Below are 27,736 nucleotides of genomic sequence, written 5' to 3' on the forward strand. Positions count from 1 at the left end.
TGGTGTCACACGGAGCAACGTGTGATGCCACGGGAACGATGAACAACCGTCGCCCGATTTCAGAACCGATATTATGGAACCTAGCGACCAGTACACGACTCATGATTTGTGAGCGATACTGCGTCGCTAGGAGGTGTCACACAGGCCAGCATCGCCAGCGATGCCGGATGTGCGTCACAAAAAACGTGACCCCGACGATCTATCACACGATAGATTGTCTGGTGTAAAGCAGCCTTAACTCTTCTGTGGACAGGTAGTGTAAGGGTGGTGCAATACAGCAGAGGTAACAATCCTATCAGAGGAGGAGAGCTGATAGAAGGGTTTGTAATGTAAAACAGCTAAACTCAGCTGTGCTGTCCCTCCCCCACACTGATTGCCCTGACCTTATCTGAAAGGTGTCAGTCATCTGGGCTCTACTCCTGGAGCTGTCAATCAGGCTGGGTGGTCAAAAACTGAATACACTAGGACTCATACGCTCTCTAACTTTTATAGCTGGACTCAAACTACTCATCTAAATATCAGGTTTATTCATACAATCATAGGTTTTCAAAGTAAGTCAGTTTCTTTGAACAAGTTATCTGTTTAATAATCTGTGCAGATTGTACTGTGGAATATTTTGACAGTTCAAGCGTTAAGTAATATTTTTCCAACTTGTATCTCAAATGCAGCACTTACAATTTTCACTACGTTAGATATATTCAGTCCTAGGCCTAAAACCAAACTAAAATACTTAACATGAATGTGTCTTCAAAAAAGATCTATTGTTTAGTTTAGGTTTTTGTGTTATATGATTTTATATTTTAATTCATGTCAATGATATTTTTTCATATCATGATCTGTATTAAAAAAATAAAACTAATAATCTTACAATTTTCCCACTGACCGATGGGGCTATTTTAGATTCCTACTTCCTATTGGGGAGTGTTTTCATCAGGTTCATTATCTTCAGAGGCAGCTCTCACTCCTCTCCCTTCATAATGACTTTGCACACTCTCATTAGATGCTTCAATGCAAAGAATGGGATCTGAGTCTGTTGCTGCTAATGTACGTGTACATTTCTTGAAACAACAGAAAGTTTGACTCTAAAAAAGCTTCAATGGCCAATATGAAAATTTCTATTTTTTTCTTATATTGATCTTATATATAGATTGCCAACAATTTTTCAAAAATGTAACACAAAAATCTGACTTAATCAGTTCATATTTTTAGTGACAATTTCCTATTAAATAGGATCTGAAAGCATCCAATGACACATATAGTTAGATTGTGAATTGGCATGATATTAATACATATATTTTATTGCATGCAACTATTTACAATCATATATGTAAAATAGTAATAAACAAATATGCCTAGATATACTGCTTTTACCATCGATTAACTAATCATTTATATTTTGCATGTTAAAAAGAATACATCTCACCAGCAACACTCCCAAAGTCAGCAACACCAACACACCCAGCAAATACAACAGCAAGGAGCGCAGCACCAGCACCAACAAATACAACAACCAACAGGGCAGCACCAGCATCAGCAAATACAACAACAAGCGCCGCAGCACCAGCATCAGCAAATACAACAAACGCAGCAACACCAGCAGCACCAGCAAGTCCATCAAGCTCAACAGCAACTACAGCACCAGCAGCAAATGCACCAGCTCCAGCAACAACAGCAACAGCAGCAGCAGCAACAGCAGCAACAACAACAGCAACAGCAGCAGCAGCAGCAACAGCAGCAGCAGCAACAGCAGCAGCAACAGCAGCAACAACAACAGCAACAGCAGCAACAGCTACAGAAGCAACAACAGCTGCAGAAACATCAGCACCAGCAGCAACAGTTACAAAGGCATCAGAGGATGATAAGAGCAAACCAGACACAGCAGGCAGCTGTATTACAGACTCATAGTAACATTGTGATGCCCCTGTATAATAATACCATGATGTTTTCACAAACTCACAACCCTGCTGCTGCTTCTTCCCGGATTCAAACAGAAAATGTGGATAGATCCCAATCATCTGATTTCACTCAAGACAGGCATTTAAGGTACACAATGTGATATTATTATTATTAATTTATTTTTTTTATTATTTTTTTTCCAGTTAGATGCATTTATTTTGGTCCAAAAATACATTTTGTTATTAGGCTTCATTAAAAATTTTCACCGCTTGGCTTTTAAGCCTCATTGCTGATTGAAGAATGGGATTAATGGGGTTGTCCACCACTTTGACATTGCTGGCCTGTCCTTAGGATAAGTCATCACTGTCTGATCGTCCGCGGTCCGACATGCCGCACCCCGCTGATCAGCTGTTCTTGGTCCCGGTGGTATCAGAAGATGGAGCAGCACCGGAACCCAGTATTTCCGTCCGCCTGCTGCCGCTGAGAAGAAGCACAGCTGGTCAGCGGGTGCAGAGTGTCGGACCCTGGCTGATTAGCTCTGTAAGAGCTGTGAGACCAATCAGCGGTTTGCTGAGTAAGGAAAACCTATGTGTAGGCAAGCATAGTGTGAAGAAGCCGCTTGTGTGCCCTGTGCGTCTGGTGAGGACCTTACTCAGCAAACCGCTATACTTATAAGCCCTCTCCATAGATGTTCATATTGGATAATTGAGGTATAGAGCCCTGGATCCCATTTAACTTGTGGACACTATCCATGTAATTAATTTTCTTCTGCCATGTGCAATTGAGCTAAGTTAAGCACCGATTTCTGACATCCGTACCAATTCCAGATAGCAATCTACCACACAGCACCCCGGTCTAAGGACTTTTTGACATCCTGCCACTCATATACGGATTGGTCTCACAGCTCTTACAGAGCTAATCATTACTCATATACCACAGAGAACCCCTATAGACAAATCCAAAAATGTTGATGGGACCCCGTCGTTGGTTCAGGATTTAACCAGCCCATCCACCATTAGACAACTAACGTGTTAATGCGATTTACTGTACCTACCAGTACCGTCATTTGGGGAACACTACTCAACTAGTCAGTCTGTCCGACCAGATGAAGGCCGAGACGAAGGCCGAAACGTTGTCATAGGCGGACTTTCTGCAACTGTATCATCCCCCTTTTTTCAATAAAAATTTAAAGAGACATTCACGTTTTGATTTGCAATTGGGAAATAAAAGGTGTGCCGGAGCTACTTTTCCACTACTGTTATGTTCTGTAGCTGCTTTGCGGCATCTGGCACAGGGTGTCTTGAATCTGTGCAGGGTACAGTGAAATCTCAAGACTATCAAGGGATTCTACAGAGAAATGTATTGCTCAGTGTCAGAAAGCTTGGTCTCAGTCACAGGTCATGGGTCTTGTAACAAGATAATGACCCAAAACACACAGCTAAAAACACCCAAGAACGGCTAAGAGGAAAACATTGGACTATTCTATAGTGGCCTTCTATGAGCCCTGACCTAAATCCTATTGAGCATCTTTGGAAAGAGCTGAAACATGCCGTCTGGAAAAGGCAACCTTCAAACACAAGACAACTGGAGTGGCCAAAATACCTGTTGAGAGGCGCAGAAGTCTCATTGACAATTACAGGAATCGTTTGATTGCAGTGATTGCCTCAAAAGGTTGTGCAACCAAATATTAAGTTAAAGAGGAGGGAGGAGGAGAGAGGAGCAGGAGGAGGGCGCCATCATTTCTGTCAAGGTTTATTTCATTAGTTTTATTGTTTTTTCAATTCTGTGGAAGCTGAAAAGCAGCAATGTCTGACTTTCATTTGCTCATGTTCATAGATTTTTTTATTTATTATTACTTTTGTCAGATTCAAGTTATCTCTGTGCCCATTATGGGTTTTTCTTTCATTAAACTAGGGGTACCAACAATTTTGACCACTTGTGTATATAACAGGATGGGGAACATATATATAACAGGATTGGGACTTATATATCTGGATGGGGACATATATCAGGATAAGACCCAGGAAAAGGACATATATGCCAGGATGGGAGACATATTTACCACAATGTGGCCCAGTATGGGGACATATATACCAGAATGGGGGACATATCTACCAGGATGGGGACCAGAATGGGGGACATATAGACCAGGGTGGGGGGGCATATATACCAGGATCGGGGCATATTTACCATGAAGTGGCCCAGGATGGGTGACATATATAACAGGATTGTGATTTATATACCTGGATGTGGACATATAAATCAGGATTGGACCCAGGAAAAGGACATATATGCCAGGATGGGAGACATACATATTTACCACAACGTGGCCCAGTATGGGGACATATATACCAGAGTGGGGGACATATCTACCAGGATGGGGACCAGAATGGGGGACATATAGACCAGGGTGGGGGGGCATATATACCAGAATCGGGGCATATTTACCATGAAGTGGCCCAGGATGGGGGATATATTTACCAGGATTTAGGGCATATTTACAAGGGTGGTGGATATATTTACCAGGAAAGGGAACATTAGTAAAGGATGAGGACATTACCACATAATGAAGGGGGAGGGTGGCAACACTTATATCTTTATAGGATTTAGAACACTACAGAGCCCAAACATCTGAGCAACATGCATGGAGGCCAAGGTCCAAATTTTGCACCGGGGCCACCCAGACTCTAGTTCCGCCACTGTGACCACCCACTGAACTCATATGCATACAAACAACAGGAATTTCAATTAATGAAATTAAAGTTTCATTGAAACGTTCCCTACAAAAATGTACATCAATCTGATCAGCGACTCTTGGGCGGGCTTTGCACACTACGACATCGCAGGTGCGATGTCGGTGGGGTCAAATTGAAAGTGACGCACATCCGGCATCGCATGCGACATCGTAGTGTGTAAAGGCTAGATGATACGATTAACGAGCGCAAAATCGTCGTAATGGTATCATCGGTGCAGCGTCGGCGTAATCCATAATGACGCTGACGCGACGGTCCGATGTTGTTCCTCGCTCCTGCGGCAGCACACATCGCTGTGTGTGAAGTCGCAGGAGCGAGGAACATCTCCTACCGGCGTCACCGCGGCTTCCGTAGGATATGCGGAAGGAAGGAGGTGGGCGGGATGTTTACATCCTGCTCATCTCCGCCCCTCCGCCGCTATTGGCCGCCTGCCGTGTGACGTCGCTATGACGCCGCGCGACCTGCCCCCTTAGGAAGGAGGCGGGTCGCCGGCCAGAGCGACGGTCTCAGGGCATGTGAGTGCATGTGAAGCTGGCGTAGCGATAATGTTCGCTACGCCAGCTATCACACGATATCGAACCTGCGACGGGGGCGGGTAGTATCGCGTGCGACATCGCAGCATCGGCTTGCGATGTCGCAACGTGCAAAGCCGCCCTTGGTCTATTACATGATACCTTCAGATCAGAGACCATTTTTAACATTATAAGTTCCCTTTAAACCAAAATACTGGCACACATGCCATGCACAAAATGTATTAAGGGTAACAGAAAAGTGGTATTGCTTAACATGAGCCAAATTGCTCCAAAATTTTGGCTTAAAATAATGGTCCAACTAAAGTAAGATAACCAATGGAAATGTATCCTCGTGGATTACATATTGTGATAAAGATGGGGCATAAAATCTAATTCTAAACCCCATTGATGGGGGATAATTCCAAACTTGAGAATACTCTTTGTGATCTTTATATAACGTCTTGGTTACATGTTGTTTCTTTATGACAGGTTTGTCCAGGACCAACAAATGCGGCCGCCGTCATTACAGATGCAGCCAATCACATGTAGCGCGGTGATTGCAGCGACCCCTGCTCCGGCGTACACCCCTTCAGTAATGATCCATGGAGCCAGCTTTACCCCTCAGCAGACCCACACTGCGGTTCACCTCCACCATTGCCAGCAGCAGCAAGTCCAACCGCAGCATCTCTACCTACAGGTAATGTAAATGGTAGAAAACGGTAACAATCAAACGTTCACGCTGACTTTTGGGGCTGACAATGGAACATTTTAGTAATGGGACAACCATACACAAGTCACTATGGAGTTGACCTATGACCTGTCTGTTTCTTTATTGGTTACTTGCTACCCCTAATGGCTACCAAAAAAATATAGCTTCCAATCAGTACTATAGTATTAAAGGAGATATACTTTCGTTTAATGACATTGTTTAAATCACGATTTTATGTGAAATTTGTGTTTTAAACATTTTTGACAATTTTTTTTTTTTAATATCTCATATCACAGTCGATATTAAAGGGAATCTGTCAACAGGTTTTTGTGATCTCATCTGAGAGCAGCAAGATGTAAGCAAAGAGATCCAGAATCCAATGATGTATCACATAGATTACTCGCTGCAGTCATTCAGACACTATCACAATTTTTAGATTTATCCATGTAGCAGAGCTGAGAGAGCTGACCCCGCCTACATCAGGCTCTCAATAGAGATTGTACGTTGACAGTAATGGACCAGTCAGAAGAGAGAGCGTCCGAGACTGCTGTGCATGTGACATTGCAGTACAAGAAATGATAAATCCTGCTGATTAAACAAACAGCAAATAAACAACAGATTGGACCTTGACAAGACAGGCATCCCTGAATTCTCTGTGTTAACCCTTGCAGCATGCGGTCTTCAGCTTACATAGCAAAAACCTGCTGACAAATTCCCTGTAAAAAAAATATCTAAAATCTTGCAACTTTCAAACACTTGACTCAAACGTCCTGTTCTTTTCAGCAATTAAATGGGCTATGCACTGCTATAGACTAGCTATGATTCCATGAGTTTCTATGATGGAGTTTTCTAGGTGTGCCAAATCTCAGCATAGGTCATTGTGAAGAGGTGGTATTAGGTGAGCTGTGACCATAACCTATTGTGAGCGGTGGATCATGTGTTACCAGCAGTGTATAAAGGTGTTATCTTTCATTAAAAGTCTGTGCTGATAATGAGACTGCTGAAAATTCATCTGTACAGAACAAGACGTCTGATTCTAGTATTACCCCTAGTGTCCATTGTGAAAATTGTAATATTTCTGATTTTTTTTATTACAATTTATCAAAGATTAAAAAATAAATTTAACATGAAATGTGAACAATAGGTGATTTTCTGATTACCCAACCCTTTTAAGGGTTACAATGCCTAATGTCAGTACTATTTTTCACTGTTTCCATTGTGTTTCAGATGCAAAATCCAGAATCGTTGCAGTCGGGCCAGTCTCAGCGTATGTTTCAGCAGTCTCACATCCCTCAACAGAATACCTTGGGCTATTTTCTGCATCCCCAACAACAAAATCAATCTGGTAATATATCCGACTTACCGGACATGCAACTCCCATGACACTAGAGGAAGGAAAATAATACCTCAGGCATTATACTTGTGCACCATGTGCAACACTCGTAGAGGACATTACCGGGCCCAGAAGCCCTCTGTAAATGCCCAGTTCACTGGAGATTGTGCTGAAGAAGGAGAAGTTTTCACTGAAGATGGGTTATAAACCAATCCAAGAGGAAAATAGCAAAACCCAGATATAATATAGATTCCCAGCTGCCTTCAAGAAGAACCAAGAATAATTCTGAGTTCTGATGTTACCTGTACACCAAAGTGTTTGTTAGTGGCTCTTTTTTGGTTTTTGGTTTGCCAAAGTGACTATAAGTGACTACCTATGCCCAGAAAACTGTATAGCCATATAGCTAGGGGTTTTGGTCAAACATAGGGGAGTGTTCGGAGGTCAGAAAACCTCCATCACTAATTTTATGTACATCTGCGTTTTTGAACACCTACTTTATGAAGAATTTTAGAGATTTATCTAAATGCCCTTGTACCAATCAGGTAATGCCAAAGTATTATATATAGAGCTATATAAGAAGAGTACCTAGAAATGTCCTTAATATTACTGGTCACAACCCTCCAGCCTGGTGCTGGTTGGCGGAAATGTCCATCTACAGATAGAGCAGAGCAGAAGTGGTAAATGATCCCGGAGGGGTCTTCTCGGGCTGTAGGTAAAACTATGGGGCTATGTTTTTAGCATGGTGAACAGAAGATGGAGTGCTATGTGTGCGTACAGACGGAACGGCTGGTTCGTCCTTTAATGATACAATCCATGGTGCCGCGATGCTTTGGAATTACTTGCACTGTTGTTCAGATTAATGCTGCATGCTTGCTATTGTTAATATGCAGCATTTATTTCATACGTGTGCAGTTATTAGAGTAGACAGTCGTATAAGAATGTACAGATTTATGGATTCTATTTGTTATATTAATATATTTATTGCATTGGGATGTGTTCTTAAATCTATATGTTTTTCATTGTCTCCAAGTAAAAATATTCTACAATATTCGATAGTGCCTCCTATACAAAAGTATAACCTGTCCGGCCGCTCATTCTGCCTAAGGGTATGTGCCCACGATCATTACCCGATGCATCCTGGATGCGGTGGGTCCTGACTTGCGCGGCCACGAGTCTCCTCTGCAGGAGAACGCAGCGGCCCGTGCCTACGATCAAGGTTCGGGGTGCTCCGGTGCTCTCGCTTGTGTTCTCCCTACGGACAATGCAAAAAATTCACATGCTTGCGGCTTGGAAAGCCGCACCGCAGGTCAGCTTTCGCTGCAGGCCATAGAATCACAGGCCATATAATCACAGTGAGCATGGGATTTCTAGAAAATCCCATCCACTGTGCTTGTACTGTACAATGCAGTGGTTTGGACGCAGCGAAAACACGATACATCCAAAATGCTGCAAACACTGATCGTGGGCACGCAGACTGTTTCTACTAAGGAGCAATTGCTCATGTGTTCTGTCCTGTCCTGTATGTATATGACTACTGAAGCGAGCACAGATCGGAGGGTGGGCAGCCTGGGACAGGTTATAACAGCCATCAGGTAATAGACACAGACGCACATCTGGACAAAGGACACAAATTGTCCAACTGAGCAGCTTTTATGGCTCTGTCCGGTGAGGATGGCCAAACTAATGAACATCTAACCTTGGCAGATTGTAAATTCACCTTGACGTTGTATTGTATTATGTGTGATCCTTTGTACATCTGTTATTTATGAGACTCATACATTAAGTAAATGCCCGGATATTTGTTTTATCGGAATGTATAAGATGAAATCAATAAGAAAAACCAAAATGCTGCTTTTATGTTGAATTATAACCCTGTATGCAAGTCAGACTTCCCCAAGCGTCAAGCCATAAACGACCCAAGGGCTATATATCAAAGTACAGTAAGCACTAGTGAGGCTCCGGCATTGTATGGCCATGTTCACACCATTTTTACCTGCAGATTTTCTTGTGCAGTATTGCAGCGTAGTGGTGGGATGCACAGGGTTCATTCATCAAGTCCAAGTTGTGGATTGCTTGCTGCGGTTTATTTGAGGTCATTTTCGGCAATGGGGCAGACTCATTCATCTATATACCAAAAAATCTGTGAAAAAGAATGGGATGTTTGGGCAATGTGCCATGTTTTTGGGCAATATGCCATGTCTACTTTTTAAGAGGTGTATGAATTTCCACCAGGTTTGTCTGAAAACAAAACCAAGTCCACTCTGGAAAAGTCACGATCATTAAGGCATCATTTCAACATCCATTATTCAAGTACATATCCCATCCAGGTCTTTTTCACAGAGAAAGACGTTATAGTCTATGAGTCTGTTCACATTAGCTTTTTTTTTTGTTTGGGGGGGGGAGGGGCGATAGACCGACCAATGGTGCACAAAAAGCCCAGTGAGATTACAGAGTTAATATCCGTTTTTTTGGTTGGACCCATTCTATTCAATGCTCAAGTTAAACTTGAGCATCGACTAGAATGGGTCATCCAAGAAAACAGATATTAATGGCTCGAATAGAATGGGTCCATCCAAAAAAACGGATATTAGTGGGTCGAATAGAATAGGTCCATCCAAAAAAATGGATATTAGTGGGTCGAATAGAATGGACCCATCTAAAAAATGGATATTAGTGGGTCGAACAGAATGAATCCATCTAAAAAAGCGGATATTAATTGGACGATTAGAATGGGTCCATCCAAAAAGATTCATTTGAGCATTGAATAGAATGGGTCCATCCAAAAAAACAGATGTAAACTCGGATGCCATCTTTCTTTCTGTTTAATTGGTAGAAGGAGCTTAGAATTTTTATTTTCCCATACGAGAAAGTTGGATGTCACACTGTTATAAAAATGGATACACGACCCAAGAATGGATCAAAATCGTTCCATTTTTTCTTACATACTAAAAATGGGGATGAGACTTAACAAGGCATGCTCCCTGTTGATGACCGGTTTCACACTGTTTGCCTGGCGCACCAGTATAAATCAGCCTCACTATGTTCTTTTCCCGTTATGTGGACTGAACCGACCCTTAGCCTTGATTCCAACTGTACTTTTCCCCCAATGACTTCAATAGGGAAAGCCAGTAAATGGCACCATTCTTCTCTGTAGTTTGTGTCTGTTATCCATTCTAGTTGCATTACCAGTCACAGCTGATGGACGAGAGTGGCGCTACTTCTTGGGTGGGGTGTCCTTTATTCATTATTAGGAAATTGTAGGAATATGGTAGAATTCTGTAGAACGCCCAGTTTGACCTTCACCTGTGTATTCAACAACCTAAGCTTTTGGTGGCGCTACACTCTAAACATACAATGTAGAAAAATGAAAATTCGGATGCAGGGTTACTAATATGGCCAGTCCAATTCAGCTGGGAAATTCAGGGATCTTATTTAAGGTGCATCGCCGGTAGCAATGGTGGCACAGAAGTAGCTTAGAATTGTATAGCACGTGGTAGAACAATCAAAAAGCTGCAAACCAAAAGGTAGATGAAGTGGCTCGGTGGACGACAGGGTACTGCAGAACTACAATGGAGGCAGCCATTCTGTAGTCTGAATTATTTATTAAAATGTGGCGGCTTTAGAGAAAACTTAGTGTTTGGTGGAAAAAGTTATGTTGTTCAGTATCTTATAGGGCTAAGTTTGTAGCGTGGGGCAGATTCATTTAAATATTACTGCCATATGTTATTTTATGCCATAAGGAGTCAGCTTGGTATTATGAAAAGTCTAAAGAACATTATCGCTATGGCAGCGTCACACGCACATACCTGCTTAGCGACGTCGCTGTGACCGCCAAACAATCCCTCACTCAAGGGGGAGGTGCGTTCGGAGTCATAGCGACGTCACTACGGCGTCACTAAACGGCCGGCCAATAGAAGCGGAGGGGCGGAGATGAGCGGGACGTAACATCCTGCCCACCTCCTTTCTTCCTCATTGCCGGTGGACGCAGGTAAGGAGATGTTCGTCGCTCCCGCGGTGTCACACATAGAAATGTGTGATGCTGCAGGAACGGCGAACAACATCGTACCTGTGGCAGCAACGATATTAAGGAAAAGAGCGATGTGTCAACGATCACCGTTTTTGAACGATTTTGCGATCGTGGATCGTCGCTCATTAGTGTCACACGCTGCGATGTCGCTACCGCCGCCGGATGTGCGTGCCTAACGACATGACCCCGACGATATATCGGTAGCGATGTCGCAGTGTGTAAAGCACTCTTTAGTCTAGGGCTACACAGTAACATGGCACATGACAGCCGATCTCTGAAAAGTGGTGGAACAAGAACATCTTTGCAACTTGTCTGTGACTTGCAGTCCCGCGACTATTTCAGGGTTCTGATATCCTGCAAATCATATAGACACCTTGCAGTCAAGTCCCAAACTAGTCACATCCGGTGTGTGACTAGCATTGCAGTCTATGGCAAGTGAGTCTTATCACTAGCCACAGAAAATCCAAAACATTAAGAAACATTTGTGACTTTACGTTGCAGTCATAAGAAATCATTAGATGTGATGTTGCTGTGCAGCCCTAGCCTATATCAGGAATGAATCAAATATATTGGCCTTGTCCATCTAGCACGAGTACAGGAATGTTTATAGCATATCAGCAAATTATGTCATTAAATTTTATTTCCATTATGTGGAGTTATATAATGTTGGGGGGGACTAGGTATTTTTTAGCCAGAAATGTATCGATCCTGGTTGGCTCGATGTTACTGAGCTTTTAGGTTTTTTGTTGTGTTTTTTTTGTTGTTTTTTAAATAAAAATCAGTTTTAATTTATTGTCATTTGTCCATAGTGACCACAACAGGTTACAATGTCGCACAGTGTTGCATAGCCACAATTATGTAACTATTATTATAGCCTTATAGCGGGTGACTGCTGCAGATGACCTCTTGCCATATGACCAGTCCTCACTCCCATTACCAAAAGTCACAAGCTGTTTCAAATAGCCCTTAGTTTTTTGTGACTCTCAGGCCTCCATTAAAAACAATGTAAGTACCCTAAATGTGAAGTATTTTATAGGACATCATCACTGCGGTATGTTCACCTAGGAATATCTACAGAATATCGGAGATGTTTGCGCCTCTCTAATGATCCTCTCCAAGATCATGGACCTCATTTACCAAGTACATAAAATTGTGACCATTATCAGATGAGCCCCATCACACTCCACATTGAGGGAACTATAGTTTTAATACGTCAATTAAATGGAAAGAGTAAAGGCAACATTCACTTCTATGTCAGTGGCTCCTTCAGGAGCCACCATCATAGATTCCACAAAAATAGCCATAGTTGCCCCATGATGTCACCCTGATGGGTCAATGGTGTCCATTAGGGTGGGTTGTTTTCAGTTATGTGATGGATCTATCACAGCATTGGGTTTTTTCTCCTATGATGGAGCAGAAAAAATAAATTCCCAATATTCATGTTAACAATAACTTACAATTTCTCAACGTCTAAGTTTTTAGCAGCCACCTGGTTAATATATATATATATATATATATATATATATATATATATATATTCTCCCTAATATTATATTTTGTTGAAGAACAAAAAGTTTTCAAAAATTTAGGATAATTTGTTTCTAATTCTCGTTCCATTTATCTCCAGGGAAATCATATGTGTTCATGCTCAGGCTTATCCTGAGCATGAAGCTATATAAAATCCATTAAAAATGTGGCTCCCTATTATAATAATAAAAAGGGTTCACTTTGGACAGCACCTACTTCTTAGGAGGGACCCTTGGTATTTGGTGATCATCAAAAATTGTCCAATGTTCAGAAATCAATTGTAATCTGTGGGGATTTCTGTTAATTCAGGTTAACTTTCCCTACAACGCCACCACTGGGGAAATAAAGCATTACGGGGCTCACATTCACAACAAGGGGTGGTATATGTAATGTAGGACAGGTCTTAGTTTTAAAAGACGATCTTTGTAACTACTCCTACTGTGGCCAGACTATGGGGATCCAGAAAATGGAAGTTTAATAACTCAGAATTACCAAATAGATTTATCAGCTGGATGACATCTTTAAAATGGGCTCAAAATAGACCTTAATAATTAGAATATACAATCATTATAAAATAAAACATCATGCAGCATCTATAAACAGCTCAGAAAATGACATTTTATAGAATATAATAACATATTTATATAATAATTTATATAGCGCTATTAATTCCTCAGCGCTTTACATACATTGGCACACATACTGTGATGTAGGTGAGATTATTTTGTAGCAGACAGGATAGCAGTTCATGGGATACACAATTGTCATACTAAGGGCGGGGCCACATGGTGACTTTTTCCGCGACACCGGTCACGTGACCAAGGTTCACCCTGTGAACACAACACAAGTGAATGGGGTCAGTTTGTGAACTTGATGGTACTGTGATCTCGACAAGCAAGTCACAAAAAAGCCCAACCACGTAGTATTTTTTTTGTGACTTGATTGGCCCAATCTCAACCCATTTATTTGTCTGGCGCTGCAGGAACACCTTGTGAATTTGGGTCGCCCAACATGTGTGCCAGATACAGTCATCGTGTAGCCCCAACCTAATAAAGAAGCATGTACAGAAAGTTGGCCTAGCTCTATTCTCTTTTATTCTGTGTAAATATTTGGATGTATATTCAGTTTCCAACATCCTTTAAGGGTGTATGTATGTACAGTTTATAGAAAACTGATTAATAACACAAGCGGTGATGGAGACCGGAGTGGTGTAACTGTGGCCAGGGGGCATTTTTCCTTCTAAATATAGATTTCAGCTAAACACAGTCATTTGAGACAGATTGGTTGCTATGGATACACTGTCTACAGATATGTGTGGTTGATATGCTGTGGTTCCCTAGCAACCAGGTTGTCCCTGATTAGAGAGGACTAGATACTGAGCTGATGACCTAGAAAAGGCAAAGTGGTGTGGTAGATCTCAAACCGCGCTCTCCTCCTAATGTATGTTCCCATTGAGCATTTCCATTGTGCTCTCATGGTATTTTTTTGTTAAGCTGGAATATATTTCCCTATAATTTAAAAGACAATTATGCCACATAAATCTGCTCCTGTAAACCTTCTGTGAGGCTCTGTATTAAAGGCCTTGTTACTGCTCTGAGCAGATGTATTGTTAGAGTGTTATTGCAGCTGTGTATGTTTTACTCTAAAATAGCGATAGGTTTCAGAGAAAACATACTTTGAAAAGGTTGGACAGCAACTGTGTATATCGGATGACTAGTCCAAGGCTGCTCCCCGTGGACTGATCAGTATCTCCCTGTGTGTGGCATAGTAAGACACCGGTCATTCCAAGGGATCACGATGAGAAGAAGCAGTCTGGGACCGGTCCCACACGAGTGAATCGAAACACAGTCACTGGCCTGACTTTTAAAGTACGTTTTCTGTGAAACTCCACAGTGTTTCAGAGTAAAACACATGGCTGCAATAACTCAGCTGGTGTCATGCTGTCCTTGCTTCTGGCAGTATGAATAAGATAAGGTCCAATGAGGTAACTATTTTTTGTACAACCTTTTCTGATCCACAGGACCGGATCTCGCTCTGACGTTGTCATTGCTGCTCAGTTCCATTTAAAAAGGTTCTCCGAAATTAGATAAAATGACATCCCTGACATAATTCAAACTACAGCACATCCCAGTCATGTGTCAGTACAGGCTGTAGACTGAAGCTATACTGCTCCTGAGACATGTTTCAACTCACAATAGCTGTATCACACATACTTCAGTCAGCAGTGAGGTGTGTTGTGCTTAACAAGAGATCTCCAGCTTAATCCCCTCCTCCTTCAGTCTGATAGCTTAAGGCTATATGTGCACGTTGCAGTTTTTGTCACTTTTTTTGGTGCAGTTTTGTTGTCAGAAAGTTCTCACTTTTGACTTCCCAGCAAAGTCGATGACAATTCAGATTTGCAGTTGTAGTTTTTTTGCTTGCAGTTTGTCACAGACTTCTGACAAAAAAAAAAGCAGCATGTTCTATCTTCTCACGTTTTTGTCCCACTTTCTACTGAAAAACGAATGAAATCAGAATTGACCAAAAAATGCACAAACAAGCGCACCATCATTATAAGCATTTTTCTTCTTTTTTTTTTTACATTTCCAGGTACTCTGGGACAAGGTGCAGTTTTGGTTGGGTGAAGTTTTCGTGACAACAACTGCAACATGCGCAAATAGCATTAGAGTAGTGTACAGAGACTGACTGAATAAAAAACAAATAAACATTGGCGGTAACCCCTGTTAAGTGAGGACGAGATATATTTCGTTACATAGGAAAGCCTGGCTGAGGTATTTGTGATACAGCTCTTGCCAGCTGATACATAAAGGTCTAGGAAGCTATATATCTACAATCTTCAGCCTGTACTGACAAGTGCCTGCATTTTATGTCATTCTTGGAGAACTACATTGAGAGAAAATAGAGAAAACTACAATAGTATATATCAAATTAACTAAAGTGGATGAAACAGCCAAGTTTTTCTAATCCTATACAACCCTTTGTAAATACACCTTATATGTGGAGAAGTAATAACAAGGTGTCTATGAGCCCTAAATTCACACAGGAAAAAAAATGATGCAGAATCATGTAGTCATTTTACAGTGTTATATAGGAAGAAGTCGAGACCCATATTTGTTGGGTTCATTAATGTTATAGTCCCCAAGTGCTGACAACATCAACTGTGGAGCAATATATCACTGCTAAATTTTATTTAATGTAAATTGAAGTATTAAAGTTTTAAATCATTCCTTATTCTCATCTTCCATATATCTTTTGTTTACAACTCCCATTTTAAGTCCCCATTGCTGGTGTTACCATATATATATATATTTTTATTTTATTTTTTACATGTGTAAACTTGGACTGGCACTTAAAGGGTTAACACGGCCTTGCACTTTTAAATTTTTGTAAATAAAAATTTCTTCTTGTTCTATTATTGCAATGTACATATTGTAAATGTCCCGTGTACAAATCTCGAGTCAAATATTGAAATTAGTTTATTTTATATGATGTCAAATAGAAGCGTTTATAAATGTTCTTATTGATATAATTTTGTAAAGAAATGTGTCTTATTAAAAGGACAGGCTGGTAGATTTATTTTCTGGTCTTGGACAAGCTTTCTTGTTGAGCCTGTTGCAACGTGAAACAAACAAAAAAACAAACAAAAAAAAGCTTTAATAGATTGCATATAATATTTTGAAAAAGATAAAAATAAAAGTCTAATTTTAAAGCCTGTGGAACCTGCGTGAAATCATTTATGTTTATTTAATCTGGACACATATACAAAAATTGGACAAAATGAGCAAATACCGGTTTTACACATATGTATGTTGTATAAGGCTGGTTTCATACATGCTCTAGTTGGTGTATAAACTCCAATGTATGGACTGGCCCAAACTCAACAGTAAGGGCATACAGGAGGCTGGCTGTGAGGATCAGGAGACCTACAGCCAGTTCATACATTGTGGACCGAGAAACATACGGTAAATGTGGAGACTGACCTCAACTAGAAAAACTTCTACGAAGGAGAAGAGCACCGCTTTCCTTCAAGGATTAAGAGGGCCTCCAAACCACTCCAAAGATTTTTCATAGAAATTCTGTTTTTGAGGTGTACAGACTCATCATCAAGTTTCATTTCTACCACAGGCAGATCTAATAGAGGTGAACGTATATATACCAGACTGATAAGGTAACCTATGACTGCAAAACACATCGTCAATAAACCAAAATTCTGTGAAGATCTTAGGAAAAAGGCAGTGCCTCCTGATGAACCACAAAATGCTCCAGAAAGCGCTTAGCAGAAGCGACATCTCTTTATCGAAAGCTGTAATGACAGTAATGATCAATTAGTACAACCCTATAAGTATCCATTTTGGGTTTGCTCTTTATTTGTACAAATTTCCAGAATTATATGGTTTGGGCAGCACGAATCAGATGACAGGTTCCCTTCAATGATGGTTAAATTAATGGCAGCACCATTAAACTGGCAAATAATGACTACTGTCCTGCAATTCAAGTTCTGAATCATCATTGTCAAGGCTTTGAAAATGCAATAGATGAATGATTTTCATCCCCATGTAAGGGTATGTGCACACTCATTTTCCTATGTTTCTCATCCCTTTTATAGAAACCAGGATGAGACACACATTGTGTCACTAGCTTCAAATAGTTTTTTTCGGCCTCATTTCGCATTTGTTTGTTGGGCTTTAGGATTCAGAGCCTGGGAAACACAAGCCACTGCAGTTCCAATTAGCTCATAAACTAATTGCAAACTCATTTTTTGGGTGAAATTTACTATAACTGGAGTTTCATAAATCAGTGAACTAGGAATCAAATATAAGACAAGAATCTCTTAAAGGGAATCTGTCACCAGGTTTTGCCACCTAATCTGAGAGCAGCATAATGTAGACACAGACCCAGATTCCAGCGATGTGTCACTTACTGGGTTTTAACTGAATAGGATAACTGAAGTGAGCACTAATATATATATTATGAGTGCAAGCCAAAAAATACATACTATACAAAGGATAAGGCTGCATATCAAACTTAGATAATGGTATAATGCCTCAAGCATATGGAAAAATATTGGAATATACAATGAAAAATGCTACTTGCTAATTTGAACATGTGAATAATGAATTGCATACCTGCCATGAATATTAGGAAAAAGGAGATATTTAGCAATCGTATAACTGGAGTTTCATAAATCAGTGAACTAGGAATCAAATATAAGACAAGAATCTCTTAAAGGGAATCTGTCACCAGGTTTTGCCACCTAATCTGAGAGCAGCATAATGTAGACACAGACCCAGATTCCAGCGATGTGTCACTTACTGGGTTTTGTCTAGTTTTCATATAATCACACATTTTCACACAGCAACTGCTGGCTATGACAGTTACACTGTGAGACTCTAAAGGGTGCTTTACACGCAATGATATCGTTAACGAGATATCGTTGAGGTCACGTCGGTAGTGACGCACATCCGGCATCGTTCGCGATATTGTTGCGTGCGACACCTAGGAGCGATGATCACTGATCGCAAAAGCGTCAAAAATCGTTGATCGTTGTCACGCCGTCCATTTTCATAACATCGTTGGTTGTTCATGCCGCAGGCTGTTCGTCGTTCCTGTGGCAGTACACATCGCTACGTGTGACACCGCAGGAACGAGGAACAACTTTGTACCTGCAGCCGCCCTCAATGAGGAAGGAAGGAGGTGGGCGGGATGTTCGTCACGCTTATCTCCGCCCCTCCGCTTCTATTGGGCGGCTGCTTAGTGACGTCGCTGTGACGCCGAACGAACCACCCCCTTAGAAAGGAGGCGGTTCGCCGACAACAGCGATGTCACTAGGCAGGTATGTGTGACGGTTGTTAGCGATGTTGTGCGCCACGGGCAGTGATTTGCCCGTGACGCACAACCAACAGGGGCGGGTATGCTCGTTAGCGATATCGCAGCATGTAAAGGGCCCTTAAGGGTCCTGTCACTTGTATAAGAGTCTCAGGATTAGAGTTCTCTATTACTATCGAGACCATGCACATTTAAACGTTGTTGTTTTCCTTTGGGCACTTTGGGGTTAACGTCTTCTCTGGTGCTGCAGCAGACTTACTCAGCTGCCGGCAGTTGCTCATTTCTGGCCTGTATTTAATCCCTCTGCTTCCTGGAGACATTGCTGGATATTCAACTCAGTTGGAGCTAGCCCAGGAGCAGAGTCCTATCTGCTTTGACAGTAGTAAGTCGTTTCTACTACCCCCTTTTCTTTGTACCCTTTCCCATGCACCTTTGGTCTTTCCCTGGTGCAGGTTTTAAGTGTTTGTGAGTTTTGGTTTACCCGTCCGTTGTTCTGTGTTGGTGTGTTTTTGGGATCTTCGTCTCGGTCAGTCCCATGGGTGGGGGTACTTAGTCATCAGGGCCAGGATAGGAGACAGGGCCACGTTGGAGGCTCGACCCCGACTACCTTCAAGTCTACCGTCATGATAAGAGTCTGCTCAGGGTTCCTTGTGTCATCCTTGTCTCCCCGTCGCAGATCCGCTATGAGCCGGCTAGTCGAAGCAGCAGCTAAACTGTACAAAGAAAAGGACTGGAGCGGCGCAGGGAATTGGAAAGGAAAGATGGAGCACGTCATTTGCTGCAAGCACTGTGCACGTATAATTTATAGCTAAAGGAGGAGATAATACAAAAACCATTGGAATGCCAAGTAGTTTAATCAGCACAGACTATTGAACTTGACAACAAAGGTAAGAAGAAAAAAAGTTAAGCACATTTGAAACATTACAGATTATGGCTGATCCATAGCAAAACCTGTTAGAGAAAAGAAGCCACATTAAGCCTTTATTTGGCACAATTGAAACTTAATAAAAGCCATTCTCATCCTGAGATATTTCTCCTGCAAAAGAAGGATTACTTCAGTCATATGAAAATAGAAGAGGGAACAAAAAAAAACATTGAAAAAGAAAAAGCTTTCAGAGGAAGAACTTGTATGAGACGCTGACAGTAAAACATAAATGGTAAAAAGGTAAGCTAAAGTTCCCAGCCAAGAGATGCAGCAGACTGACCTAACCTTAAAAACAGATATATAAGATGCAGGAAGATGATCATAAAATGATAGAGTCCATCTTGTTCTACCTCATCAGCATCATTGATCAAGAGAAAGCTAGAAAAAATAAAAATGCTATGAAAGCAGTAGCCAAGTTTCTGTTTTACCCAATTATAATTAGTAAGTATATAACGTACATCCTGTAATACCTAGAAGTATCCATCACCAATGGAGCGATCGTTTCAATCTGTACTATACATCTCACACTGAACAAATTAGCCTTTTGTGGCGAGGGTCAAGGAGGAGACCACTGCTTAACAGGAATCTGTCAGGTGATTTTCTAGTACATTACTAATTACCTTTAAATAGGGCCTAATGAGACCTTTCAGGATCAGTAGGTTTTATTGCTGTACGTTATCCTGTTATTTTGTTGTAAGATCCATAGAATTTAGTGTGACCTAGTAGTCAAGTATATGTAAATACAAACTGCAGATGCACTGCTCCCTCATCCTGCCTCTCATTGCTGGCATCAGTAAAAGTAAATCTTAACTGAATTTGCACTGCTGCCCCACCCATATTCCCCCCTACCTCTCAGCAGTGATAATGAATACACTGGTGGTGGGTGGAGGAAGCAACGAATATGCAAATTGTATTTACATATACTTGACTAGGGTGCAGGGCAGGAGACACTGAATTCTATGGAGCAAAGAGTAAGATAACAGGATAAGGTAAAATAAACCTTACAAATCCTGAAAGGGCAAAGGTTCCTTAAGCCCTATTTAAAGATAAAATTAGTATTGTACTACAAAATCATTTGACAGATTCATTTTAAAGAAAAGTATAACAAAAAAAAACAAAAAAAAAAAAAACACTGCTAAAAATGACAGAATAAAACCCTTTAGGAAAAATATTTAATTTACAGATGAGTAAACTATAGCCCTCTGGCAATGCCCATCAGCGTTAGGATTAGATGACAAAATAAAGCCTAAATGGAAACATTCATCCTACCTACAGTAAAACATGGTGGAGGATATAGAATATCTCGGGCTGTTTTGGAATGGCAGCTTTCAATGTATTAAATGAACAATGAGATCACAGGATTAACAGAGCATTACACCAGCTATCTCTAATATATAATGTTGTTTCATCATGTACAATTTGCTGGTTATGGATTTACAGATAGCCAGAATTTACCTATCCATGTACAGTATATGGAAGAAAGGGTCTGTCAGGAGCAGGAAAATCTAATTATACCTTGTGAGCATCCCAAATAAACAGGCCAGCATAAACATACATAAACTGGCAGGATAGAACCGTATTCCCCATCAACACCAACGCACTTTGCTGGAAAGACTAGTTTCCTATCTGGAATTGTAAAGTGTTACCAATTTTAACACAGACAGCAGCTATGGCACACAGCGAAGCCAGGCTCTCCACCGCCTCCTCCATCGCCAGTAGCATTGACAGATTTAGTGTGGCCGAGCTAGGCAACAGATTAAGGATGCAGTTCGACATCTGTCAAAGCACGGACCGGTCGTGGCCCTCCTGACTCCAATAGTCACAGCCTCATAAAAGATATATGAGTGCTTTGCCTGGACCAATGTGCTCAGATGTCAAAATGAGCCCTAAGACATAGCCAGATAACTGTTACAATAGCCTAAATGTGAGCTAAATTTGGAAAATACAGCGCCTTGCGAAAGTATTCGCCCCCCTTGAATTTTTCAACCTTTTCCCACATTTCAGGCTTCAAATATAAGGATAAAAATTTAAATTTTATGGTTTAGAATCAACAACATGTGTGACACAATTGTGAAGTTGAACGAAACTTATTGCTTAATTTAAACCCTTTTTAAAAATAAAAAAACTGAAAATTGGGGCGTGCAATATTATTCGTCCCCTTTAAGTTAATACTTTGTAGCGCCACCTTTTGCTGCGATTACAGCTGCAGTCTCTTGGGGTATGTGTCTATCAGTTTTGCACATCGAGAGACTGAAATTCTTGCCCATTCTTCCTTTGCAAACAGCTGGAGCTGAGTGAGGTTGATGTAGAGCGTTTGTGAACAGCAGTTTTCAGCTCTTTCCACAGATTCTCGATTGGATTCAGGTCTGGACTTTGACTTGGCCATTCTAACACCTGGATACGTTTATTTGTCAACCATTCCATTGTAGATTTTGCTTTATGTTTTGGATCATTGTCTTGTTGGAAGTCAAATCTCCGTCCCAGTCACAGGTCTTTTGTAGACTCCCAACATTTTTTTCTTCAGGAATGGTCCTGCATTTGGCTCCATCCATCTTCCCATCAATTTTAACCATCTTCCCTGTCCCTGCTGAAGAAAAGCAGGCCCAAACCATGATGCTGCCACCACCACGATTGACAGTGGGGATGGTGTGTTGAGGGTGATGAGCTGTGTTGCTTTTACGCCAAACAGATCGTTTGGCATTGTTTCCAAAAAGTTTGATATTTGGTTTCATCTGACCAGAGCACCTTCTTCAACATGTTTGGTGTCTCCCAGGTGGCTTGTGGCAAACTGTAAATTACACTTTTTATGGATATCTTTGAGAGATGGCTTTCTTCTTGCCACTCTTCCATAAAGGCCAGATTTGTGCAGTGTACGATTGATTGTTGTCCTAAGGACAGACTCTCCCACCTCAGCTGTAAATCTCTGCAGCTCATCCAGAGGGATCATGGGCCTCTTGGCTGCATCTCTGATCAGTTTTCTCCTTGTTTGAGATGAAAGTTTGGATGGACGGCCGAGTCTTGGTAGATTTGCAGTGGTATGATACTCCTTCCATTTCAATATGATTGCTTGTACAGTGCTCCTTGGGATATTTAAAGTTTCGGAAATCTTTTTGAAACCAAATCCGGCTTTAAACTTCTCCACAACAGTATCACAGACCTGCCTGTTGTGTTCCTTGGTCTTCATGATGCTCTCTGTGCTTGAAACAGAACACTGAGACTATCACAGAGCAGCTGCATTTATACGGAGACTTGATTACACACAGGTGGATTATATTTATCATCATCAGTCATTTAGGACAACATTGGATCATTCAGAGATCCTCAATGAACTTCTGGAATGAGTTTGTTGCACTGAAAGGGGACGAATAATATTGCACGCCCCAAGTTTCAGTTTATTTTTTAAAAATATTTAAAATAAGCAATAAATTTTGTTCACCTTCACAATTGTGTCCCACTTGTTGCTGATTCTTCACCATTAATTTAACATTTCTTCAGCGCTCTATTGGGAGACCCAGACGATTGGGGTATAGCTACTGCCCTCCGGAGGCCACACAAAGCACTACACTAAAAAGTGCAAGGCCCCTCCCCTTCTGGCTATACCCCCCCGTGGTATCACGGGTACTCCAGTTTTCAAGCTTTGTGCGAAGGAGGTCAGACATCCACGCATAGCTCCACAGATTTTAGTCAGCAGTAGCTGCTGACTATTTCGGATGGAAGAAAAGAGGGCCCATATAGGGCCCCCAGCATGCTCCCTTCTCACCCGTGGATGGTGTTGTAAGGTTGAGGTACCTATTGCTGGTACAGAGGCTGGAGCCCCACATGCTGTTTTCCTTCCACATCCCCTTGTAGGGCTCTGTGGAAGTGGGATCCTGCCGGCCTCAAAGCTCTGACGCCGGGCTCCATCCACAGACCCATAGAACCTGGTGGATGCCGAGCAGGAGTACCATCAGGGACATGGCCCTGCATCATACAGGTACTCTGTGTCCCCGGCAGGCACAGACACACTCCGGGCTGGCTGGGTGTTGTAGTGCGCCGGGGACCGTAACGCTAGAGCTAGTGTTCCTACAGTTTAACTGGGGGACTTTTTTTCTGTGTGTGGGAACGCAGCGCCGACCCCCGCTGGACCGGCGGCGCTGCTGTGACTTTTAGTTCGCCGGGGACACGCCGACCGCGCTTTTACGGCGGTGGCGTTTATAAATCTAGTCCCCGGCTTTTGCGGCCTAGGACGCCGGCAGCTCCGATTCGTTCCCGCCCCCACCCTGTCAATCAGGGTAGGGGAGAGACGCTGTTTCACGGCAGCGACGAGGGCTGGAGCCTGATTTACATGCTCCAGCCCTCTCACTAGGCACAGAGGGAAGCAGGCTTCCCGCTCTTAGCCAGGAACGCCCAGGGCCCGCCCCCCCTCCTCTCTCAGGACGCCGACAGCCATTACATGCATGTCTGGCTGGAGGAAGGACGCAAGGCTCTGGGAGACCTGGACTAGGGGGCTTTGGAGATCACACACCCGCTCTTAAGCGGGCGGTAAGCGGCTTTTCAGCTGGCCCCTCTAGTGCCTCAGTGTGTATTAGTGTACTGTGTCACTGGACATATATATATTTCCTTATTGCTTGCACTGTGAGGTCGCTTCCTGGCTGTATACCCAGATCACTCTGAGGAGGCAGCAACATGTCGTCCGCAAAACGCAAGGCTGCCAAGGCTAGGGCTGTGTACACTGCGTGTGCTGCATGTGGGGCTGCTCTACCAGCAGGCTCCAAGGACCCCCATTGTGTGCAATGCTCAGATCCGGTGCTGCTTCGCCAGCCGGAGTCAGGAGAGATAGTGACCCAGGCTGAGACGCCTGTAAGTCCTGCCCCGGTGTCAGGGACAGACTTTGCAGTTTTTGCGGATAATATGTCTGTGACTATGGCAAAAATCCTTGAAACTTTGCAATCCATGCCTGGGGCTCATTCTATGGACACGGCGAGGTCTCTGTCCTCTAATCCCCCTCAGTTGGATTTAATCCAGACTGCAAGGGGGTCCCCGGCTTCACAGGCTGAGTATTATGACTCAGATGATAGCCCCAGCCACCCTAAGCGAGCTCGCTGGGAAAGACCCTCTACGTCATCACACTGCTCAGGGTCTCAGCGCAATCAGTCTCCCTGTGATGCGTCTGATGAGAGTGATCAGGAGTCTTATCCTGGAACCCCTCTCAATCTGGATACCCCGGATGGGGACGCCATGGTAAACGATCTTATCTCAGCCATCAATAGACTGTTAGATATTTCTCCCCCAGCCCCTTCAGCAGAGGAGGCAGCTGCAGAGCAGGAGAAGTTTCGTTTCCTCTATCCCAAGCGTAAATTAAGTGCTTTCTTGGATCACTCTGACTTCAGAGAGTCAATCCAGAAACACGACGCTCATCCAGAAAGGCGTTTCTCTAAACGTTCTAAGGATACACGTTTTCCTTTTCCCCCTGATGTGGTCAAGCGCTGGACCCAGTGTCCAAAAGTTGACCCCCCGATTTCCAAACTTGCAGCTAGATCCATAGTTGCAGTGGAGGATGGCGCTTCACTTAAGGATGCCAATGACAGACAGATGGACCTTTGGTTAAAATCTGTCTATGAAGCTATCGGCGCGTCGTTTGCTCCAGCATTCGCAGCCGTATGGGCACTCCAAGCTATTTCAGCTGGTTTAGCAAAAGTGGATGCTATCTTACATCCAGCGGTGCCGCAAGTGGCGTCCCTTACCTCGCAGATGTCCGCGTTCGCGTCTTACGCTATCAATGCGGTCCTAGAATCTACCAGCCGCACCTCAATGGCGTCCGCCAATTCGGTAGTTTTGCGCAGAGCCTTGTGGTTAAAGGACTGGAAAGCAGATGCTGGTTCCAAAAAATGTTTAACCAGCCTGCCTTTATCTAGAGATAGACTGTTTGGCGAACCATTGGCTGACATCATTAAACAGTCCAAGGGTAAAGACTCTTCTTTACCCCAGCCCAGAACAAGCAAACCTCAGCAGAAAAAGTGGCAGCAGAGGTTTCAGTCCTTTCGAGGTTCGGGCAAGACACAATTCTCCTCGTCCAAAGGGACTCAGAGGACGCAAAGAAGCTCAGATTCCTGGCGGGCTCACGCGCGCCCCAAGAAAGCAAATGGAGGAACCGCTTCCAAAGCGGCCACCTCATGACTTCCAGCTCCCCCCCTCCGCATCTCCGGTCGGGGGCAGGCTCTCCCGCTTTTCCGTCATTTGGATGTCACAGGTCAAAGACCGGTGGGTGACAGACATTTTGTCGCGCGGGTACAGAATCGAGTTCAGTTCTCGTCCTCCAGCTCGGTTCTTCAGAACCTCCCCACATCCAGACCGAGCAGATGCCCTGCTGCAGGCGGTGGACTCCCTAAGAGCGGAAGGAGTAGTGGTTCCTGTACCGCTTCAGGAACAAGGGCGAGGGTTTTACTCCAATCTCTTTGTGGTTCCAAAAAAGGACGGCTCGTTCCGTCCTGTTCTGGATCTAAAGCTGCTCAACAAACATGTGCACGCCAGGCGGTTCCGGATGGAAACCCTCCGCTCTGTCGTGGCCTCAATGTCTCAAGGAGACTTCCTTGCCTCAATAGACATCAAAGATGCTTATCTCCACGTGCCAATTGCTACAGAACATCAACGTTTTCTACGTTTTGTGATAGGAAACGAACATCTTCAGTTCGTGGCTCTGCCATTCGGTCTGGCGACAGCCCCACGGGTTTTCACCAAGGTCATGGCGGCAGTGGTAGCAGTCTTGCACTCTCAGGGACACTCGGTGATCCCTTACCTAGACGATCTACTTGGCAAGGCACCCTCTCAAGAGGCATGCCAACTCAGTCTACATGCTACACTGGAGACTCTACAGACGTTTGGATGGATCATCAACTTTCCAAAGTCGAATCTGTCTCCGACACAGTCACTAACGTATCTTGGCATGGAGTTCCATACTCGAGCAGCGAGAGTGAAGCTTCCGCTGAACAAGCAGCGGTCACTACAGACAGGGGTGCAATCCCTCCTTCAGGGCCAGTCGCACCCCTTACGGCGCCTCATGCACTTCCTCGGGAAGATGGTGGCAGCCATGGAAGCAGTTCCCTTTGCGCAGTTTCATCTGCGCCCACTTCAATGGGACATTCTCCGCCAATGGGACGGGAAGTCAACGTCCCTGGACAGGAAAGTCTCTCTTTCCCAGACGGCCAAGGACTCTCTACAATGGTGGCTCCTTCCCACCTCATTGTCTCAGGGAAGATCCTTCCTGCCCCCATCCTGGGCAGTGGTCACGACAGATGCGAGTCTGTCAGGGTGGGGAGCAGTGTTTCTCCACTACAGGGCTCAGGGGACGTGGACTCCGCAGGAGTCCACCCTTCAGATCAATGTTCTGGAAATCAGAGCAGTGTATCTTGCCCTACTAGCCTTCCAGCAGTGGCTGGAAGGAAGGCAGATCCGAATTCAGTCGGACAACTCCACAGCGGTGGCATACATCAACCACCAAGGGGGGACACGCAGTCGGCAAGCCTTCCAGGAAGTCCGGCGGATTCTGATGTGGGTGGAAGCCACGGCCTCCACCATATCCGCAGTTCACATCCCCGGCGTAGAAAACTGGGAAGCAGACTTCCTCAGTCGCCAGGGCATGGACGCAGGGGAATGGTCCCTTCACCCGGACGTGTTTCAGGAAATCTGTCGCCGATGGGGAGTGCCGGACGTCGACCTGATGGCGTCCCGGCACAACAACAAGGTCCCGGCATTCATGGCGAGGTCGCGCGATCAAAGAGCTTTGGCGGCAGACGCATTAGTTCAAGATTGGTCGCAGTTCCGGCTCCCATACGTCTTCCCGCCTCTGGCACTCTTGCCCAGAGTGTTACGCAAGATCAGATCCGATTGCAGCCGCGTCATACTCGTCGCCCCAGACTGGCCGAGGAGATCGTGGTATCCGGATCTGTGGCATCTCACGGTCGGTCGACCGTGGTCACTGCCAGACCGACCAGACTTACTGTCCCAAGGGCCGTTTTTCCATCAGAATTCTGCGGCCCTGAACCTGACTGTGTGGCCATTGAGTCCTGGATCCTAGCGTCTGCAGGATTATCTCAAGGAGTCGTAGCCACAATGAGACAGGCTAGGAAGTCAACGTCTGCTAAGATCTACCACAGGACGTGGAAGATTTTCTTATCTTGGTGCTCTGCACAGAGAGTATCCCCTTGGCCATTTGCATTGCCCACCTTTCTTTCCTTCCTGCAATCGGGGTT

The 27,736-nt window shown here is 43.5% G+C and overlaps 1 protein-coding gene across 3 annotated transcripts in view; it reads left to right on the forward strand.

Annotated features, from left to right (window-relative positions):
* PASD1 (PAS domain containing repressor 1) overlaps positions 1 to 16,448 on the forward strand; it is a 203,922-nt gene extending 187,474 nt beyond the window's left edge. For all 3 annotated transcript variants that reach the window (XM_075323813.1, XM_075323815.1, XM_075323814.1), the window contains exons 19-21: positions 1,412 to 2,043; positions 5,651 to 5,858; positions 7,098 to 16,448. In XM_075323813.1, coding sequence (XP_075179928.1) covers positions 1,412 to 2,043; positions 5,651 to 5,858; positions 7,098 to 7,253 — 996 coding nt within the window. In that variant the 3' untranslated portion in view covers positions 7,254 to 16,448. The remainder of the gene's footprint in view (positions 1 to 1,411; positions 2,044 to 5,650; positions 5,859 to 7,097) is intronic.
* Positions 16,449 to 27,736: the final 11,288 nt, after the last annotated feature.

Source organism: Anomaloglossus baeobatrachus, chromosome 9, assembly GCF_048569485.1.
Source record: "Anomaloglossus baeobatrachus isolate aAnoBae1 chromosome 9, aAnoBae1.hap1, whole genome shotgun sequence".
Taxonomy (NCBI): Eukaryota; Metazoa; Chordata; class Amphibia; order Anura; family Aromobatidae; genus Anomaloglossus; species Anomaloglossus baeobatrachus.